This window comes from Podarcis vaucheri (assembly GCF_965113315.1).
Source record: "Podarcis vaucheri genome assembly, chromosome: 2".
Classification (NCBI taxonomy): domain Eukaryota; kingdom Metazoa; phylum Chordata; class Lepidosauria; order Squamata; family Lacertidae; genus Podarcis; species Podarcis vaucheri.
The window spans coordinates 86,099,704-86,121,887 of record NC_138760.1 but is presented as its reverse complement, the minus strand read 5'-3'; the positions used below and the strand labels follow the sequence as shown (position 1 = coordinate 86,121,887).

The 22,184-nt window shown below is 42.4% G+C and overlaps 2 protein-coding genes across 5 annotated transcripts in view; one reads left to right on the top strand and one right to left on the bottom strand.

Moving 5' to 3' along the window:
- Nucleotides 1-1,110, top strand: part of TKT (transketolase) — a 34,581-nt gene extending 33,471 nt beyond the window's left edge. Inside the window, exon 14 of the mRNA XM_082209560.1 lies at nucleotides 771-1,110. Within this exon, the coding sequence (XP_082065686.1) occupies nucleotides 771-958 (188 nt within the window). The 3' untranslated portion in view covers nucleotides 959-1,110. The remainder of the gene's footprint in view (nucleotides 1-770) is intronic.
- Nucleotides 1,111-3,054: 1,944 nt separating this feature from the next.
- TMEM40 (transmembrane protein 40) lies at nucleotides 3,055-22,051 on the bottom strand. Of its 4 annotated transcripts, XM_082210830.1 has the most exons (12): nucleotides 21,836-22,051; nucleotides 19,861-19,924; nucleotides 15,856-15,943; nucleotides 12,052-12,108; nucleotides 11,093-11,188; nucleotides 10,436-10,471; nucleotides 8,684-8,716; nucleotides 7,684-7,752; nucleotides 5,534-5,605; nucleotides 5,376-5,450; nucleotides 5,119-5,181; nucleotides 3,055-4,673 (listed from the first exon to the last, which is right to left on the bottom strand). In XM_082210830.1, exons 4-12 carry the CDS (start codon nucleotides 12,098-12,100, stop codon nucleotides 4,654-4,656), a joined length of 513 nt encoding a protein of 170 aa, XP_082066956.1. In that variant the 5' UTR covers nucleotides 12,101-12,108; nucleotides 15,856-15,943; nucleotides 19,861-19,924; nucleotides 21,836-22,051; the 3' UTR covers nucleotides 3,055-4,653. The 4 variants fall into 4 exon arrangements, with proteins under 4 accessions (XP_082066956.1, XP_082066955.1, XP_082066958.1 ...); XM_082210829.1 differs by lacking the exon at nucleotides 21,836-22,051 and having other exon boundaries at nucleotides 19,861-20,014; XM_082210832.1 differs by lacking the exon at nucleotides 21,836-22,051 and having other exon boundaries at nucleotides 8,684-8,713; nucleotides 19,861-20,014.
- Nucleotides 22,052-22,184: the final 133 nt, after the last annotated feature.

Genomic DNA, 22,184 nt, shown 5'->3' with positions numbered 1-22,184 from the left:
TTATACTGTTGGAGTTACATTTCCTGCTGTTGTAGTGGAGCTGCTGACTCTCCAGATATTACTCTGTTATCCCTGACCATTAGTTGGCTGGGGCTGATGGGGGGTCCAACATCATCTAATAAGCTACATATCTAAGACATTGTTTCCTCTATTTCAGATATTCAGGGTATGAGCGCCATTAGTTATATAGCCAAAATAGCACCATACTCGCAGAATGGGGAGGTATCAGGCTTGGGTGAACCCCAACGTTCCCATAAAAAAATTCTTTGGGGGGGAATAGCTAAGGAACCTCAAAGATGTCCATTGAGGAATGAACAAGCTCATTGTGCTCAGAATGCTGATTGTTTGCTGTGGAGGGGCGGGGGAATGATGGAATGGAATTTTGTGGAGGAAAGCGTAGCTAACTGGCTGGCTGGAACACTAAAAAAGGAGCACTCCACACTGCAACGTTTTACCACAGGTCCTCCTTTAGACATTTATAAAATATAATTTTTGTATCTCCTGTGTCTTCATGATCAACTACTCTACTTGCATGGCTTGTGTGGACTCTTGGAGATCAGCTGCCTTGATTGGGCATCAAAGCACTAATCTTCTTAGAAGAAAAACTGTTTAGGCAAAAGCTTCTCATGGGACAAACAACTTTGCAACCTTTCCAATCCCTCTGAACTATCCAATTGTTTTCTTTGTAAGCAGCTTAATCTAGCTATTTAAAAAGAAATAAAGCTTGTTAGCCTTGACTTATCATCCGTTTGTATATTATCTTTCCCTAGGTGGCATTGGAGAAGCCGTTGCTGCGGCTGTGGTTGGAGAACCAGGGATCACAGTCTCTCGCTTGGCTGTGTCCCACATACCAAGAAGTGGAAAATCAGCTGAGCTGCTTAGGATGTTTGGCATCGATAAGGATGGCATCATCCAGGCTGTGAAGGTGGCAGTGTCCAAATCAAGGAATGCAGAGTAGTTTGTGTTGTACACCCATTGTGTTCTGGGGGCAGTGTTTTGGGATAAGGATGGTTAAAAAAAACCAAACACTGTAGCTTTCAAACAGGGTTGAAATTATATGCAGAGTTTTAATGGAAGAATTCTAATAAAAGTAAAAGTTTTGGGAGAAAAGTCACGTTTTCTGTTTTGAACTGTTAGGATTTCTGGAAACCTAGATGCTGATAAGGCAATAGCCCATAACGTAAAACAGAAAGATCCAAGTAAATTGCTGTAATTTAATGTACCAAAATGATTTATAATGCTTCTCTCAACACTTGTGGGATTGTGAATTTTATGGCTGACCATAGGGCTTTGAATGTAGCACTGTGACATCTCAGTCCCTTCTTCTGTTTCTTCTGAGAAACTTTTCTCTCTCACATAACTGCCAGCTTGTCCAGAAATACTTCCTATTTGGCACAGTAGTGAAATAAGATATACAGGAGCAAACATTTCACTTCAACTACCTGCTTCCTATGTTCAGGTGAAACATTTCCATGCACTGTATTTTCATCCAAGAGTAGTGGGGCTGTTATTTCTTCCCATCTTCCTCTTCCTCTATCGCCAGCGGATTCTGCTTATATTTTATGGTGTCCCTTTACTACCTGCTGTCAGCCTCTGCTTCTGCAAACTGGCTGGAGACTGATGGGAGTTGGTTACTCATCCCTGTCTTAAATACTGACCAAACACACTTCTTGTGCATGTGCTGAGAGAAGAAAACAGCATCATCCATCGGTTTAGGAAGGCTAAGAGCCCAATTTTCTGTCCCTCGGTCCTGTCTGCTTGAGATCAGTGCTGACTGAGCTGGAATATCTGGACTGAGTCATTGGCTCACCCATCACTGATTTAAAACAAACAAGTACCCACAGACAGCATGTCCTTGGGCTACTCTGAGGTTTATGATCTATTACTAGCCTGCTCCACCACCTGCGCTCGGAGCAAGGTGGAGCATGCCATCGCGAGTGTATGGGGAAATCAAACAGAGGTTAAGGGAGTGGAGGAGGAAACAGCAGCTTCTTATTATTTATTCATTATTTGTATCCTGTTCTTCAGCTGCAGAGTTCGGAGAAGCTTGCAGATTGCTCCCAGATGGTCTCCCATCTTGGGGCAGACCTACTTAGCTGCAGCATGTTTGTGCCTGTAAGTGTGTACATGGTTCCTATTGTCTCCCAGTGCAGTTCACCAAAGTGGTGTCCCTGAACCAGAATGTCATTCAGCAAGCCCAGCATGGGAAACTCCCTTGTTAGGGAATCAGATCATTGGTCCGTTTAACTCAGGGGACAACAAACTTTTTCAGAAGGCCGGTCCACTGTCCCTCAGACTTTGTGGGGGGCTGGCCTATATTTTTTTGGGGAAATTAAATGAATTCCTATGCCCCACAAATAACCCAGAGATGCATTTTAAATAAAAGGACACATTTACTCATGTAATATGCTGATTCCCAGACAGTCCGCAGGCCGGATTTAGAAGGCGATTGGACAAGATCCAGCCCCCGGGCCTTAGTTTGCCTACCCATGGTTTAGCTTAACTTTGGCTACACTGACTGACTCCAGCTTCCCAGGACTCCAGGCAGAACATTCTCAGCCTTGCCTGGTGATGCCAGGGATGATAATGAGGTCTTCTGCATAAAAGCAACTACTCTGCCTCTAAGCTACGTCCCTTCCCAGGCATGGGTCCGTTTGGTAGCGAGATTTGGCTTGCCTTTGGAAGCCAAAGGACGTATGCAACTATTTTACTTTGAAATATAATTCTGCTGTCTTCTACAAATGACATTTCAGGGCCTCACATGAAAGTGTGGTGCCTGATCTGACTAGATGTGTGTAGCCATCAAGTGCATTTGGATACACTGACCTTCTGCATCTAAAGCAATCCTTACTTCTCAACAGGACTTTTGTGATTCTAAATGAAGTTATGATACTTGCAGAGGTAGGACCACGCACAAACAGCAAAACAGAAAATCTAACTTGTCAACATCAACAGTAGCCTTTCATATGTATATCAATGTGACAACACAGCATCAATGCATTTTTTAAAGGACACAATTGAGACATCATTCAGGCCAGCATGAAATGACATAAATTCCAATCATTTAAGCCACTGTTCTTTTGACAGATACTTTTAATTAAACATAAATTATTATTAGTGAAATATCTGAATTACATTAATACAGTTAAGAAGAATATTAGGAACTTCCTCCCACCTCCTAATTTTAAAAATACTTGCTCTTCCCCTATGCGTTTGATATAGGGCATTTATTTCAAAATATTTCCCCACATTTAGTAGGAATATTTCAAAACAATGGGCTTATGAGTTTCAGCTACATTTTGTGGTTTTTTTACAAACGAAGTACCAATATTACCAGATCTTCCAAGTTTACTTTGCCATTTGAGCTTGTACTCACTTTTCAGAAAATTCCTTGCCACAGTTCCGCCCCCCGAAACACCTGTTTTTTTAAAATTTGAAGTTGTCAAGATTGAAGACTGGAGGAGGTATTGAAGCTGAATTCTTGGTCAAATGGCCAAGAGAGAAAATAAGACCTGCCCAAAGGTATTAAAAATTAATGAACTAAAGCGAATCAGGTATGTTCACATCAGAGTTCTTACTACTTTCATTATACAATAAAGACTTTGTTCCCTACTGTACATTTACACTGTCCAGCCTATTCGTTACCTTATCTTACCATGCCTTACCAAAACAAACAGTATTCTGATAAAGGTACAGTAAAATTTCTCACCTGAATGGAATGCATAGCATTGTGCTTGATGCCCCATGATCCAGATAAAGGCAGGAGCAACAGAAGGCTGCTCTTTGAAGATAGGAGGAAACACTGCACGCAAAATTACACCTTTGAAATAACGCTCAAGATACAGGCATTAGGATTGCCCATTGCTTGCATTATGTAGCATAACGTTTTTCTAAAGCGTATCTCATGCGTATCTCATGTGTTAGCGAGAAATGGGATATCGTTCCTGTGACATTGGCAAACCTTGCTGCATAAGCAAATGGATGACAGGATGGTAGTACAACGAAGAGCAAGAACCAGCCAAAGATGTCCATAGAAGTTCCACCACAATGAATAGAAGCTGTCCCACAGCAATGGCTCATGGCTGCCACATGGAGGCCACTTCCAAGTTGTTCCACAGGCCAGCTGTGGTCATGCACAGTGATTACCATGTGAACTAGCTTTTCCCACACAATCACAAATGACTTGAGAAATGTGTCTTGAAGCTATTTCACATACTAATCATATGAACTAGCTCACGGAATATGTAAAGCACTTCCCATGACGTAGCCATGGGCTATACACAGTCCTTTGTCCTGACCAAGTGTAGGGAAGGCGATTTCAGCCATAGATAAGACCAGCATTGTTCAGTGTTGGTGAGACCTGGTGCATGGTGGAATACAAGATAGAGTGGAAATAGCTGATATTCATTCACAAAGTGGGGTTGCAGCATACAGCCACAGACCCAATGAATACGAAAAGGCTGGTAACTTTTACATATATCTCTCAACATACACCAAGGAAGCAAAGGATTCACTGTAAGCCTGATTCTTTTCTCCAGCTGAGGAAATTTCACATTTGTATAGTTAACATATTATTTTACATTGGCCATAATAGCCTTGTAAACAGCTTGTCAATATTAACAGGATCCACCCAGCTCTGTTGACACCTCCGATTTAGTTAATCTTTTTCAAACCTACACAATGACAAAGGGAGAGAGAGAAACTCATCAGTATGATTATTTCAAAATACCACACATTGGTCTGTGGGTCAGAAAAGAGAGCACTTCGATGTCACTTTCATGAGCATTTAATTTAGAAGTTTGAAAGAAGCAGGGATTTTAGAGGCAGCAGTCCCAATAGGCACAAGCCTGCTGCTTAAAAGCACGAAGAAGTCTGTGCTTTTAGTACTCTGTCTCCAAGGACCCTTAGGAAAGTTTACATGGGTCTCCTCTCAAAACCTGGAGTCATGACAATCTTCGGAGCTGACACACAATCTCCTAATCCTGAGCCCTTTTTTTCCTGGGATGAATAGAGTTTTTCTATTAAAAAATGGCAAAACTACAACTATTATCTATGTGCTGTACCCAAATGATTCCACAGGGGTATATAAAGACACATGAAGAGGGCAGTAGGTATTACCAGGCGTTCTGACGCTCTGAAGCAGGGGGATGAAACTTTCCAGGATACTTCTAATGCGGTGAACTGTTAGGGAAATGAAAGACAAATGGTTATATGCAAAGAAGCAAAGAAAACTGGACACGCTAATAGCTCCACTACAGCTCAAACTGTAATATAAACATCAAATGAATGTTGGTATATTTTAAAGTTTATACCTAGGTATAAATACACGAAGCAGCTTATTTTGCTGTCTCAAGTGGTACATGCGAAACACTCACCTAGACCGAAATATATTCCAGTTGTTTCTAAGCCTGCGAAGGTCATCAAACCAATACCAAGGGAAACTGTCCAGTCTAAAAATATACATATATATGTTTGTATTACATTATGTTCTGTATTACCCAAATGAAAGCAGTGCATTCTAGTTTTGATGTACCTTTATATCTGTAATAGCAAACCAACAAGGTTCCAATGGCAAAACAAAGAATGACAAAATGGAAGAATTCATCTGAAATGAGAGAGAAGAGACGGTTCTTACGTTCTTAAAGGATATCACAAAATCAAACTCAATGCCCCTATTGGCTGCAATTTGAAATTTTCTTGTACTAGTGAAGGTCGTCTGCTTTTGGAATACATATGTTTGTGGAGGGGGGTAAGGTGATGATTACTCACATACTTTAGACCAATAGCCAGTACTTTCACTAACTGCACTGTACATATATATAATTTATGTATACTTTCCAGAGGCATCAACTCAAGTGAAGAACTTAAGTCAGCAATCCTCTTAGCCATATACATTACTTAAAATATGGAACTATGCTTTATTCCCACACAGCTAAAAACGCCAAGAATCAGCAATTAATTGTGAAGACTTTAAGCAAGTTTACTGATTAATTACTAGGAACTTTATATATGGAAGTCCAAGACGTGAAGTCTATGATTATGCAATGTTGTGGAAAAGGCACTCTGTCCTACATGTGCTCACATGCAGTATTTATTTACTTATACAGTGGTGCCCTGTAAGACGAACGCCTCGCAAGATGGAAAACCCGCTAGATGAAAGGGTTTTCCGTTTTGGAGGCGCTTCGCAAAACGAATTTCCCTATGGTCTTCCTTCGCAAGACGAAAGCCCATAGGGAAATCTCTGGGACAGCGGGGAAGCGCAGCGCATCTTCCCCACTGTCCTCGGACCTCCTCCGAAGGCTGGCGGTGGGGCGGAAAGCCCTTCTCCCCGAGCCAGCCTTCAGAAGGCTCCTCCGAAGGCTGGCGGTGGGGAGAAAAGCCCTTCTCCCCGAGCCAACCTTCGGAAGGCTCCTCCGAAGGCTGGTGGGGGGGAGAAAAGCCCTTCTCCCCGCGCCAGCCTTCGGAAGGCTGCTCCGAAGGCTGGCGGTGGGGCGGAAAGCCCTTCTCCCCGCACCAGCCTTCGGATGGCTGTCCTGAAGACTTGCGGTGGGAAGAGGGTTTTCCTTCCCACCGCCAAAATTCAGAATGCTGTTCTGAATGTTGGCGGTGGGGAGGAAAAACCCTCCTCCCACCGCAAGCCCCGGGAACAGAGGAGAAGCGCTGCGCCCCTTCCCCTCTGTTCCCGTACCTGTCCTGAAGGCTTGCGGTGGGGAGAAAAGCCCTTCTCCGCACCGCCAGCCTGGCAAGCGGTTTCCATAGGAACGCATTAATTGATTTTCAATGCATTCCTATGGGAAACTGTGCTTCGCAAGACGAAAAACTCGCAAGAAGAAAAAACTTGCGGAACGAATTAATTTCGTCTTGCGAGGCACCACTGTACAGTGGTACCTCGGGTTACATACACTTCAGGTTACAGACTCCGCTAACCCAGAAATAGTACCTCTGGTTAAGAACTTTGCTTCAGGATAAGAACAGAAATCGTGCTCCGGCGGCACGGCAGCAACAGGAGGTCCCATTAGCTAAAGTGGTGCTTCAGGTTAAGAACAGTTTCAGGTTAAGAACAGACCTCCGGAACGAATTAAGTACTTAACCCAAGGTACCACTGTATACTATTTAATGACAAAACAGTCTTTGAAGCTGTTTGCAAGTGTGTAAACCAATTGCACAAGTGTTAGAATTTAAATATCCATAATTAAACCACCACTACACTGTTTATTCACAATTCTAAGAATGATTTCTAGCATTTTTATCAGGTACCTGCACATGGGAGAACTTCTGGCTCATACTGAGGAGGTTTTGCAATTAAGGGCATGTGCATGTTAATGGCTTGAAAACACAGCGAGGCTTTTCCCCTTGCGCATTTCAAGTTGCATTCTAAAGTGCTGTACGTGCTATGACCCGCTTTGTTTCTCTGTGCCTGCAACCTCTCTGCCAAGTCCTATTCAACAGAGTTGTGCATGCACAATGGATGTCTGAAACACACGTCTCAGCTTAACCATGGCTTACATCTTCAAATAGGATGGAAACACATGTCTGAGGGAAACAGCAGCATTACTCAAGAAACCACAACATACATATGGATTCTGGCTAATGTCACGTGTACTCAGGGGCGGGAGTGCATTGGAGCCAGAGTAAATGGTAATGTGCCCACAGCCTGAGTCTGAGGGTCAGAAAAACTCTTACCATCTTTTCGTATGCCTGGTAGCCACCATCTTGGGTTGTGAGGAGGGTGGCAGGGAACATTTTCATATGCTATGGGAAATGAAAGTAAAAGTCAATGCCAGGTACACAGACTAAAGCTGAGCCGCATCATATTAGCCACTGAATTCTATTCTTTATTATTATTGTTGCTATTTTTCTAATTGGTGCATTGGTCAATGGACCTCAGGGCATTTTACAATACCTAAGGACAAAATAAGGCCCATCCTATCCAACACTCTGTTCTCACACTGGCTAGCCAGATGCCTAAGGGAGGCTTGCAAGCACACCTGAGCATAAAAGCAATCTCCCCACCTGTGATTCCCAGCAATTCAGTTTCACTGCCTCCGACAGTGGAGGTAGTCATCAAAGGCAGAATTTCTTAAAAGGCTATCCCTGGGAGCAGGGAATAGGGTCAACTGTTGCAAGCCCCGTGCCCTGGGGGTCTTCCGCCTGGCCAGTTCTGCCTGTCTCCTGCCCACCCAGCATAGGCGCCAACTCCTATGGGCTGAGCCCTCTATATTGTTTAACAGGGGGCTCAGCCCCCACAATATTGAGGGGGGCGTAGGAAGCCAAACACCAAGCTCCATCTGTGGTCACAAGCAAGGACTAGTTTGAAAGCTGGATCAATATGCTCTGTTTTTTGTTTTGTTTTAGGAAATCTGCCATTGAGTGGCCCAAAATGCTTTAAAATACAAATCTACTTCACAAAATATCTTAGAACACTTTGTAAGTAAAAGCAAACATTCTCCTTCCTTGGAGGTTTTCAAGCAGAGGTTGGATGGTCATCTGTTATAGGTGTTTTTAGTTGAGATTCCTTCATTGCAGGGGGTTGGACCATTGCATGATCATAAGTTTGTATGATATGGCAGATCATGCAATGCTGAAGCTTTCATAGCCCAGGCAGATAACATGGTGCTTGTATGAGACTTAAAAGGCATGAATTATATAGAAAAGAACAACATAATCTGCAATTTATATTTACCAGTTGCAGGTTCCCCCTCTCTGCACACAACTTCTGAAAAATAACACAGACTGATATAAAAGGTGCTTTCAGACTTTCACGATTTTGAGGTGGGATTCAGTCACATAGTGACAAATTCGGGCTGTGCAATTAAAGTTAATCTGGCAATCTTGTGCAACAAGCCAGCCTCTTCCTCCTCCTCCCCACCAAAAATGGATTTAATTTTTTTTGCTAGAAATAAAGTGATGGGGAAATGCATTGGAAAACATGGGATAATTACTTGATACAATGATGTATAAATCTTCCTGCAAACAAATCAGAGCGAATGCTCAACAAACAGCTGACATTACCTAATCTATCTTTGTGGAAACAAATCAGAATGAATGTTCCATAAATAGGTCGTCTGGAGGGGACCAAAGCAAACAAGCATCTCCTTTTGCAAAACAAACCAGAAACAAACCACATTACAATACTAGGAAGTGCATATATATGAAGATTCTTCCTACCTGGACAAAAAAAAAACCTCTATGCATTGTAACAGCCACTTGCCTTGCTCACCATGCTTTTCTGACTGCAACTCATCAGCCCAAATAACAGTATTGTTTTATTTTATTTATTTATTTATTAAATTTGTATGCCACCCTTCATCCTAAGGTCACCGGGTGGTTCACAACAATAAAACCCATGCACAGAAGCCATTGAGTGAAGCTACCACTAGAGGGAGCAATGAAGACTTGTCTTGAAACATCCCAAAGCTAGAAAATTCTAGCTGCTTTGTTCAAGCTCGATATAACCCATTTCTTTCCATGTGGGGCCTTTTGTTTAAGGAAGAATTCATACATTTTGTGGCAGCAAATAGGGTTTACCAATACATGTGTCTCTCCCAGAAGAGAGAGGCATGTCAATTTGGCCCAGAAGAGAAGCAAAGAAAGAGCAGATAGGGGGTGAAGTCCAGAGCCGTCTTTAGCATATGCAGCGTCGTGGTGCAAAGATCCGCCCAGCGCCCCCAAATTTAGTTTTTTTAGGGACGCTCCCCAAAGTTGTTAAGCTTTTTTGGGGGGGGCTCCCAATATTTAGTGAGCTTTTTCTAGGGGGCCTCCGCACTTTTTTTAAAAAAGGAACAGATCGGTAATAAAGGACAAATAATACTAGCACACAGCACCAAAAGCAGCTTTCGCCAGCCAAAGCGCCGAAAAAATACAGAACAACAACAAAAGCTGTTACAACCAATCAGTAACAGCCACTGATGCAGCCAATTGAAAAAAGGACAAATTGCAATAGACAATCTCCAGCTGGCAAGGGGGGTGGAGAGGCTACAAGGCAGGACGTTGAGGCAGATTTAGGGGCTGTTGCTGCAAGATCATTGAGCCTTGAGCCTAAATAACAAAACTGTACCACTGTAAGTTCTCACACAGCTCTTTGAGGCACTTTTTCCACGCCTTCTCCCCGCCCCCCCACCTCACTTTTCGGACCTGGTGCTGCAGAGCGGAACAGGGTCCAAACAGGGCGCTGTAAGCGCGCAGGTACCAAGCCTCAGCTCCGCCTCGCTTACCTCCCCGCTCTCCCCTCCCTGGACTCTCCGCCAGGCGCCCTCCACAGCTTGGCGTCCTGGTTGCCGCACCGCTACGCCCAATGGTAAAGACGTCCCTGGTGAAGTCAACAGCAGCAGCAACGTGAAGGAGGAAGCAGTTGGTCCACTCACAGATGCAGAGTGTGGGGCCAAGGGCCTCTCAAACCTAAAAACTGTGCTGCTCAGGATTTTAGTCGACTTACCTGATTCACCATATGGAACGACTTCTCTGGGTGAATCTAAAATAGTGCACAAATATAGAACAGATAAAAGTATGGTTAAGGTAAAACTTTCCAGCTTATGTTGCTGTCAAAATATAGAAACTCCTGTTATAGTTTGTTTTTGTGGTTTATTTTTTCTTTTTGTGCCCTTTTCAATTGAAAGGCAGGTTATCATTTCCATATCTTTAATAATTTGACACAGCATCTAAAAACAAATACTAACCTAGTGAAAGGCAACAACAAAACTTGACAAGGCATTACAAAGTCTTGTGCATTTATTATTACTGGTTTATTGAATTCATATCCCACCCATTCTCTCTCTCAAAAAAAACCTAGGGCAGCAAATAGATGAAATACTGTAGATGGGTCTACAGCTGATGCCAAAAGTTCCTCAGTGCCAGCCATATCTCAGAGGGGGCATTCTGCAGGTTTTGTGCAGAATGAGTGGGTGAGAGAAAGGTTTGCGAAGGTCCACCCTGTTTCAGCTCAGCACTAGTCTGACCTTGGCTGCTGGGTTAATCTGAATACTGATTTGCAAGTGCTTTTTCCATGTTGAAGCTTGGCACTCAAGATAGCTCCAAAGTGAAGATCAGTTCTCCCTGCACACAGACAAAGCATCATACAATCTTTTGGAGTTACCTTGTGACGGACTCTCTGTTCTAAGCTCCCCAGAAGAACTTTCACCCTCACTTTCTTCTTGTGGTTTTAATTTCTTGCCTCGTTTTGGTTTCCCACCTGTTCAAAGTATAAGAGAAAAACATCGAAGATTTTCATGATGTAGTACTGATGGTAAAGCACTTTTCATGTATTATTTACATATCTAAACAGAGTTAGCCTTACATACTGTGATAATAATAATATTATTATTTATTTATTCATTCATACCCCACCCATCTGGCTGGGTTTCCCTAGCCACTCTGGGCAGTTCCCAACAGAATAATAATAATAATAATAATAATAATAATAATAATAATAATGTGATAAAACTTCAAACATTAAAAACTTCCCTAAACAGGGCTGCCTTCAGATGTCTTCTAATAGTCCGATAGTTGTTTATTTCCTTGACATCTGATGGGAGGACATTCCACAGGGCAGACGCCACTACCGAGAAGGCCCTCGGTGTTAGTGCTGACAGCCATAGCTGCCCATTTTAAAATGAGTGTTCAGTATAAGCGGATAGTGTTTTTATTGTACATTGCCATGAGACAATTCTATAGAAGGTGAATACTAATAATTAGAATAAGAATAATCTAATCAGAGAGTAATTTCCATAAAAATAAAAATTAACTTAATCAAGAAAGGCTAAATTACAGACAGTGGTACTGTTAAACTGAAAGAGAGATCTCATCAATTCACATATCCCATTCCAAGCCCAAAATCAGGATGTGAACATGCAGACTTTGGTATCCAACTATTTTATGTGCTTGACTCAAAATATTACAGAAGAATAAGCTGAAACAAAACACATGGATGCCTGCGTTCTGAAAAATGTCGCTTTAGTACAGCCAAGCACACAAAAATATATTATACTTGGTTGCCCAGTTGTCTTTTAAGCCAATAATGTGCCCCCAGGCTTAGTCTCCCCATCTTTTCATTACCTTGTTTTCCTCCTGTATGAAGTAAATCAGCAGAATTTGAGTTACTCATTGTTGTGTCTGTTTAAAAGAGATGGAGAAAGAGATTGTAAATCTGGTTAAGTCCTTCAGATCTTTCATAATCCATTTCAAATCTGTTCAGGCAGAAAGTGTTAACAACCGTTAAAAAATAAGGGGGAGGGAAGCAAACAAGAAAACCTGAGAGTTCCTTGAGAAAGAACTGCTTCACACCTGAGTCATGTGACACGACATTTTATTTACTGCAGTAAGGCTGCAATTCTAAGCATGCTTAACAGGGAGTAAGCCCAGTTAACACATAGTAGGGTTGCCACATTTCAAAAAGTAAAAACCAGGACACCCCGAAAGTTGTTACGGTTTTCCGATTGACTTGCCTAAAATCCAGGACACAGCACACCCACCCACCTAGGTACCAATTCCGCCTTTGAAATCCTGGTAACACATTGAGACATTTATGAGTACCTAAGATTGCACTGAATGATACAAGAGAAACACATGAAGCAGTCACATGACTTGCAATGAGAGCATATTTCTGAGGAACAGGTTTTATTGCCAGCTGTAGCAACGCAAAGTCACAAAACAGGACGTTATAGTGGCATTCTGGTAATGTGACTTATCCTGGACCTTTCAGTGGCACTCATTGCTATTGACCATGGTGTTCATCTACATTATCTATGTTGGGATTTGGGGGCATCATGCTGTGGCATTTCTGTCCCTACCCGACTGATGGGTTTCAGAAGATAATGCTGGATAATGTTTCCTCTTCCCCACACCTTTAGGGCCAGGAGGTCCCATAGAGCTCTATGCTGCATCTCATGCTACATGCAACTACTCAGAAAGGTCGCTCGGGGATTTGGCATGTGACGCCATCAATATGGGATGCCATCATCAGGTGAAGTAGAAGTGGTGCTGAAGAGCCTGCAATGAGCTGAAGACTACTCATAAACTTCATTTCAACATATGGTAGCCACCAGAAAATTAGCCAAAACCAACTGGTCAGAACACTTCACCGGTATTAAAATAGCTTCACTCCCTTCCAGTTTGTTTCTGGGGGCAATTGAGGATACTGGTTTTGGCCTTTTAAGCCCTATAGAGCTTGGAACCAGGGTATCTGAAGGACTGCTTAGTCCTTTATAAATCTACCCACGAGTTGAGATAATTTTCAGATGCTCTGTTCCAGCTCCCCCCACTCCCAGAAATGGTGCAGGTAGTGACTAAAGTCAGGGCTTCTTTTTGTGATCATGGTCAGGTTTCAGAATGATCTCCCTAATCTGCTAGCATTTAGGCACCGGCTAAATAAAACATTTTGCTCTCATGCTTTTAATAGGTGGGGATCCTATGGGACTTCAGATGCTGTTGGGCTACAACTTCCCTCATCCCGGTCTACTGGTCAGTAGGCTGATGGGAGTTGGAGTCCAGTTTAATTAATTATGAACTACCTCTTCCTTCACTATTTTAACTTTTAGTTTTCTAGCATAGCGTTGTAAGGTTTTCTTTCAATAGTTTATCATGCATTGTTTCAATATTTTACTCTGTTCCATATTTTGCCATTCTTCTTGTTAGCTGCCTTGAAAGATTAGTTCTGAATGATGGAGACAGAAATGTTTTCAGCAGACAAACAAATGGCTAGAGGCTGGATCCCTGTTGTCAATGCTTAGAATCGGTGCAGCAGTGACTTTAGAAATGGTCAACAAGCAGGGTAACAACAACACAAATCATCAAAACCATGTAATGATGACAAGCTTACAGACTGTCCTAAAATGTAATGTACCATTTCAGTGATGCTGGAGCCACCTGGAAATCCACATCATTCAGTTTGTTCAGATAATTTTGGGGTTATTTTCCTTCACTGGAACACAGCCTGACTGTTGGCCCTAAAGTGATCAACTGTCTCACATTTGAAGGGATATTTCTTATTCTCTAGGACTGTCCTTCATTTCTGAGCCTCACAGCTCTTTACTGAAGTAATGAAAATAGACTCCAGACGAGCCTCTTTTTATATATATTAAAAAAATAGCTTGATCTGACAAGTGGCCTGCAGTGAAGTAGAGGAGCCAATGAAATAGCTTTATGCTTGGATGAGTTGCTGTGAATTGTGTTGAGCCTCAGAAATGGAATTCATTTTAATTGTTATGCTTTTCCTAAGCCACTGGAATCTACTTGCTCGTTTCCAACTCAGTGAAACGAAAAAGGTCCAAATAGTTGTGAGACCTATATATACCTGCAACATCAGTTCTCTGCACTTGTATTTTATAATATTTCTTGATTTCCACATAGGAATCCTACAGGTTTGAAAGAATGCTGCTATAGGCAACATACCATGAGAAAGGGCGGGGTGGTGAGGTGGAGAAGTCTGGGTGTGCCTTGGCTTCTCTGATACATTGCTAACAAGACACAATTAAGCTTGAAATGCATGAATAGTAATTATAATATATTTGTCTAACAAATACATCATCAATGACGTTGATGCACAGTAGATCAAGTGGTTAGGTGATATCGGTTGAAGCAGCGTATCAAGTATTGCAATTCCACTGAGAAAGGGACAGGGAATTGCATTATCTTATTTACATAAAGTAGCTCAGTGGTAGAGTCACAGTTTTACACACAAAAGGTGCCAGTTTCAATCCTTGGCATCTCCAAGAAGGGCTGTAAATGTCCTCCGCCTGAAATCCTGGGAAGTCACTGCCAGTCACTGTAGACCAGGCTTCCTCAAACTTGGCCCTCCAGATGTTTTCAGCCTACAACTCCCATGATCCCTAGCTAGTAGGACCAGTGGTCAGGGATGCTGGGAATTGTAGTCTCAAAACATCTGGAGGGCCGAGGTCGAGGAAGCCTGCTGTAGACAGTACTGATCCAGTGGGACCAGTGGCCTGACTCAGAATATGTCAGCTTCCTGTGTTCCTAGTAATTAGTAGTAATATCTAAGCATTGTCATTAAGTTAGTTAGTGATAATAGCTTAATTAAAAATAGTTTAAAGTTTAATAATAGTTAATTTAGGCTTATAGCTCTTATAGAAGTAGAGAGTGAAAAATAATCTCCGCCTACATTGCATTATTTTAAAAACAGAACTCCAGAAAGAGGACACTGCTTATCACTGAAGCAACATGTGTATTGCTAACCTTTCATAGCCAAAAGCCTATTTCATCAAAGGCACAAAGTGGACAATAAAAAAACATATATGTTTTTGGCTCAACATGCACGTTGTATTGAATTATATTAAAGACTCAGACCAGCCTCTGCCCACCTGGTGCTGTCCAGATATTGCTGCCTACAAATCCCATCAGGCTGTGCTGGCTGGGGCTGATGGGCCTTGTAGTCCAACACCAGCTGGAAGGCTCCAGGTTGGTAAAGTCTGACTTAGAACATTTTGAATAATTTCTTTCTACATTTCTCTTTGTTCAAACTTCTGGCGCCTTATCAATTTGGTAGTAGGCAGATTCAGACTTTCTTTTTTTATTGGCTTTTGACTATGTATTGGGAATCAAATGGCCACAGACTGAAGAGGCCCAGTGCATTAAGGTTTCTGTGGTTTGTTAGACATGCTAGGCTACAGTTTCTTCAGCAAGGGTTGGCTGTGAATCCAACAGACACCTGCTTCACACAACCTCCTGCCATTCAATCCCCACTCTATGGTGCCTGAAAAAATGTTATTGTCGGAAACTATTTATCTGAATCCAATCAACGAGCCTTAAATTCCACACATGGAAGTAAAATAACAGCCATGTGCTTATAGTAAAACCACTACCAAAAGAAAACAACATAGGCATAGAAAAAAATAACCAACTGACCTGTGGTGTTACTATGTATAATTGTCTCTTTGGTAACTCGATAAGTAAGTGCTATTCGGTTGGTCTTGCTATTTCAGAGATGAAGTTCCTGAAGGAAAGAGAGAATTGTGAATGGCCAAGGAATAATTCTTTGCTAGAGCAGGGATAACTGGGTGTGTATTTCATGCAGGATGTCACTGTGCATCCTGAGTTGGGTGTGTGACAAATCATAACTCTGTGTCGAGTAATCTGAGATCAGCTGTTGTAGGCAACCACCTGACTCACAGCAGCTGGTGCAGTTTCAGTTCACCATGATCTGAGTGGGCAAGACTGTTGTGATTTTGCTATCATTGGCAGCACAGGGCATGAGAGCAGGGGTGGGGTGGGGTGGGGGGAGAGAGACTAAAGCTATCTAGCAACTGCTGTTGGCCTGGCTCTGAGTGCTCTCCACTGCCATCCCTGTTGCTTTCAGTGACAATCTAAAACTGGCTCATGGGAACCAGCAGTTACAGTGCTTGAGGCTGATTGTATGCAAATAACTGGCTAGGTGTTGCCAGTCACAAGGAAAAGTTGGTAAGTGCCCTTGCCTTTCAAGAAAGCCATTTTCAATGGGAATTGTTTGGGGAAAATATGTTGTTTTTTCTGGTGTTATGGGCATGGAGTCACGCCACAGTGACGCAGACTCTAAGCAAGAAGACAGACAACGGAAAGTGAATACCGATAGTGTGAGGGAAGAGGAGAGAAGAGAAGGAGTGGCCTCAGGCTCTGCAAGATTGGCCACAGTCTGCCAGTGGTCATGGGGCACTGACCATTTTCTTCCTAAGAACAAGTCCCCACTGCTATTTAGTGCCCGAGACTCTTGAGGTCTGAGCCTCAGGAGACCAGTCAGCTGACAATATCAGGAGTATCGATTCAAATTTAAGTGAAGAAAATCTCATTACATTACAGAACTACTGAGATAGCAACTCTAGGAACTCCCAGACATTGGATTAGCATTAATGCACACATCATGTACAGCCAGCCAATAATAGCTTTATATCCCTTCTTAGACACAAAAGCTCTTAGGAGATATCAAAGAAGGAAATGCAAATGGGGTGGCAGGAGATTGTGGTTTTGTTTGCATCTAGTCTTCCTAACACGCCAAATGTTGAGAACTGGATAAAATGACACATAAGGGCAGCAAGTTATTGCATGTCTCTTTTACAGTGAAAGGCTGGGAGGTACCTAGTTATTAGCTGTTACAATGATACTGAGTTTATTTCCTGTTTTCAGTGCCTTAGGAGATGGCATGCAAATATATCTTCTGACTCTACTGCTACCACACATTCATGTCCAGATCATATGGGGAAATTGGGAAGAGTGGCTGTCAGAGATGTGCTCCTAAGAGAAAGTATAGTGGGCCATGCTATTTTTCTAGAGAAATAGGTGCCAGAAGTCACCATGAACACCATCCTCGTTCTCTTAGAATAGCAATGGTGCCTACCTGAGAGGTGCCAGAACTGAATTCCAGCGAGTTTTGTCTGGGGAAAAGCCCTGATAATGGACCTAGAGAGGAAGAAGCTTTGTGTGCTTCAGCAGTTTCATGCATTCAAATTCAGTATGGGCCAACTTTTAAACTGAAATTTCTAAACCAACTTTCAAACAAAAAGAAAACACCACAAACACAAGGCCCATTATCAGGGCTTTTTCCCAGCCAGAACTCGCTGGAACTCAGCAGTGAAACAAATGGAAAACATCTTAAAAGAAAAACTCTGGTCCACAGCATTCATTTAAAGCACATGACTTCCTCAAAAAACTCATGAGAACTGTAGCTTAAGCCTAAGCTTTCACAGGTGGGGTATCCAGAGAAGGGCCATGGATGCAGATCTTAACATCCAGGAGACTGGTTTGTGGGTCCTTTTAGTCCCAGGTCCCAGGCTGTGCGTGGCTTTAAATATTATAATCAGCTCTTTGAATTGTGTCCAGAAACATAGAAAGCCAGTAAAGCTGAGGAGGCATGTTTTGACTGGCCAGTTCCAGTCACTACTCCTGTAAGGTAAGGTAAAGGACCCCTGGATGTCAAAGGCGACTAAGGGATGTGGTGCTCATCTTGCTGTCCACAGACAGTCATGTGTCAGCATGACTAAACCGCTTCTGGTGCAATGAAACACTGTGGTGGAAGCCAGAGTGCACGGGAAATGCTGTTTACTACTCCTGTGACTGTATTCTGGCACCAATTGCAGCAGTAGTTTTCAAAAAGACAGACCCATTTACAACATGGGTTCCATTGAACATTTCTTTTTAGAAATGGTTTGCCTTATGTGGAGTGTTATGTGACTTGCCTCTCCCAAATTGTGAGGGCTAGGGGATAAATTTGGGAGGTATTTTTGGAGGGGATCCGGCATTTACCATGTAGTGACAGCTGCCTCTAATTTTGCTGCTTCCTCCTTTAAGCCAGGAGCAGTGTACCTGTAGCCCTCCAGATATTTTTAAGACTACAATTCCCATCATCCCTGACCACTCGTCCTGCTAGCTAGGGATCATGGGAGTTGTAGGCCAAAAACATCTGGAGGGCTGAGGTTGAGGAAGCCTGGTGTAGCCTTTCCAATGTTGCTAGACTCCAACTCCCAGGGGCAAATAGGAGTCCAACAACTTCCAGAGCAACAGGGGTCACCCATCCTTGTTTTAAACTGTTTAAAAGTTGCCCTCTCTTGTTGGTGACTTAAGGAATAGGAGGAGGAGGGATTCTGACTGCTGTAACCATGTGTGCCCTGCGAACGATTCTAGCTCTTCATGCCACAGATACCGCCTGGACTTTCCAGGTAATGGAGAGATCCAACAGTCCTTCCCAATTGCAAACTTGATTTTTAAGGGGAAATACAACACCGTCCAGAAGAGGAAACCCCACCTCATTGATCAGTAATACATGAAGTTGTCTTAGACTATTTGTTCATCTGCCTGGCCTGACTGGGGAACCTGTGCCCCTCGCTGATGTCAATGAACTCCCATCAGATCCAGCCAATATGGCCAAAGGCAAGGATTAGTGGGAGATGTACTTGAGCAACACATCTCATCCTTTTAACTAGAGATGCTAGGAACTGAGCCTAAGACTTTCTGCCTGTGCTCTGTCACTGAGCTATAGTTACTCCCATAAAGCCAGCTAACAACAATACCCCTGCCTAGCTGTCTAATAAATTGAGCTTCAGTTTATGAGCCCTGGCACCAGACATCTCTTTAGCATTTACCACTTGAACTGCATTAGATTAAAAGGAGAGAGACAGCTGGATGTCTTCATTATACAGAGGATGATGGAGACACACCCCTTTACCCTGGCTTCCAACACCTGAGATGTATATTTTTAGGAGCCACCTTATTTGTTTTAATGTTAGTTGGGATGGGGGGCTCTTTGTAATTGTGTTTATACACTGAGAATCAATAAAACTTCTTATAATAATGTTGTAACCCCCATTGGCACCTTAAGGTGTAGGGCAGGCAAGAGCTGAAGGAAGAGCAGAGGAAGAGGAAGAAGAGAAGATTTGTAAAAATTCTCAGAGATACCAAGAAATGTGTCATGATAAGTGTGGAATCAGACCATAAGATGTCAAATGCAGAGGTAACCTGGACAAAACGTCTCATCTTTTCCTTTGAAGTACTCACTGAACTGTTGATTTATGGTAAATCTACATTACATATTTAAACTAGGTTTAAAAGAGGTTTAGTTGTAGGTAGTAGAAATTGTTTGCTAACGATCACTGCCCTTTTCTCCCAGAACTACAATTCCCATAGTCTCTTGCTTGAGAGCATTTAGCATTAAACAGATTTAAAGTTCAGTTAAATGTGAACTGCTATCTTATAGTGGTTTTGAACTATCCATTAATTAGAAACCAGAACAGATGGATTTGAAACCTTTCTTAACCACACAATGAGAAATCATATTTCATATATAACACAAAAATCAACAGCCAAGTAAGGTTTACTACATACAGCCAGACAGTAAAATTCTAAAACTTTGATCAGGTTTGACAGAACACCAAACAAATCACTTACCAGCAAAATATTCTTGGTTTCAAGCAGTGTGTTCTCAGCTAACCACAGCAAAATTAACACTTTGCTGAAATAGTAACAAAGAAGGATAACAAAATTCATGGAAGACAACACCTCTCTGTATTCTCAGGAACAAGACTTTCTAGTTAGTTTAGCTATGCTCCTCCCTCCTGCTACAAAACATCCTATAAGGTTGGATTGTTACTCATTGAGTTCATTACTAACTGCAAAAGCTATACGCTAATGGCTCATGCTAATTGTATTTAAACCTAGAGGTTTCATAATGTGTTGACACATTGCAACAACCCATTCCTGCTTGCATTCAGAGTGATCTTGCACAAGAAAATGTGACTTCCTCCAAAAAATTGTACTCAGAAGCTAAAGTCCACATCTGAGACATTTTTAAATGAACTGAACTGGAGTTCAGGGGTTTGTACAAGGCTAATTCTGATCCTTCTGTTGTCTGGAAATGCAGACACTAGAAGATATTTCCCATCTGTCTAAAATCAATCTCAGATCAGATATTTACATAATTGTTTAAAAGTTTGTTTGAGAGTGCTTTTCTTTGCAGCTGGTAAAGAAGATTGTATTTAGAGCACAACCTGTTCTCCTCCTGAAGCCAGGAGGAAGTTGGGAGCCTTTTGAGGCTGCATTTCATATCAGGCAACATTATTAAGAGTCATTCCTTGTCTCTCCCTCAGCATCAGCAGAATACTCAGGGCCAGCCCGAGACATTTTGGCACCTAAGGAGAACCACAAAATGACACACACCTACACACCCTGCCATGGAAGAAGGGGTGAGATCTACGTTTTGATCTGCTGCCCCTGTGGATCTTGCTGCCTGAGGCAGTTGCCTCATCTTGCCTCATAGGTGGGCCAGCCCAGGACAATTTGATGTCAGAATTGGGTACTGCATTCTAGTCCAGCATATTGCTCCATGCTGAGTCTCATTCTCACAATTACTTCAAAGGCTTCAGTGTTTACAACATTCCGTGGTTTGCAACTTCAAAACAGCAGGTAGCAACTCTGGCCAATTATCTATCATGTGTGTCAAGTTTATGCAACGTGCCCTTAATTGGGAGACGCCTTTTAACAAAAGAGGCAGGGTTACAGATAGCAGGCATCTTTACCACAAGGGCATTTATCCACAACTTTGGGGGATTTTGCTCCATAACAGTATTTACTTGCAAAATTTCTACCCTGCCCTCCCTCCAAAAGGAACCCAGGCTGGATCTAGGCACATCAAAGAAGCGTTTCAGTTAAACACGGTGTATACTTTGTGTGAGAAAGTGGGTTGGCAAAAACAGAACTCCACAGTGCCATCTGGTATCACCGTGTTATAGTGCATATACACCACATATAAAGTGCTTTTTCTTTGCCAGTATAGCTGAGTTCTCAATCAAATTACAGGGAATTTGTCCATTTTACTTTCTTTACCTAAAATATTTATAAACCACCTTTCATTGTACAATCAATGCAATAAAACAATCAGATATTTAGAACAGATAAAATCACTGATACCTAGGAATACCAATAGTCCAAAAATCTGCTTGGGAAAACCCTCATGAATACTTGTATCTTCATCAACAAGTGGGAAACCATCACCACAAGTTCCCACCATATCTCTAGGGCAGTCTTTGCCAGACTGATGCCCCCCAGAAGCTTGGAACTACAACACCCATTAGGACACCAGGTTGGCAAAGGCTGCCCTACCTTTTGACCTCTGTTCATTTCTACGGTCCCATAGTGTGCTTATCACTTGATTTGCACTCTTTTGGCACATGACTGGAGTGGGCCTGTTTTGCTTATCTCACATTGAGACAGGTGGAAGAATCCTGCCTGGTTTTGTATGACAGTGTCAACAGAGGAATAGGCAGATGAGACCTCAGAAACACAGCTACACACATACACACCAAGCATGGGGGCTGGAAGAAGAGGGGATGGGGAGATTGGGGGACATTTGTTATCAGCTACTTACCATTCTGCTTTTCTTTTGATCCTTTGCTTGTAAAACTGAAAAACCTACACACACCTCAGCCTCTTAGACTCAGCTGCTTCTACCAGAGGCCTGATGTTAGTCAGTAGCTCTCTCTGCTCTTCCTCTTCCTGCCAGCTTCCTCTCTCACTCTTACCTCCCTTCTGCTGCTGCCCATATACGGCTGACATACCATGGGTAAACACTTAGTGCCTTGAAAATACATGGGGTGGGCTTTTTATAATAAAAAAACAGTTATACATGGAAAAATTCGGTATTTTCTTTTTAGAATGCAGGGCTCTTCAAACATTCTGCTATCAGTGCCATCATTTTGCTGTTCTGCTTCCAAGAG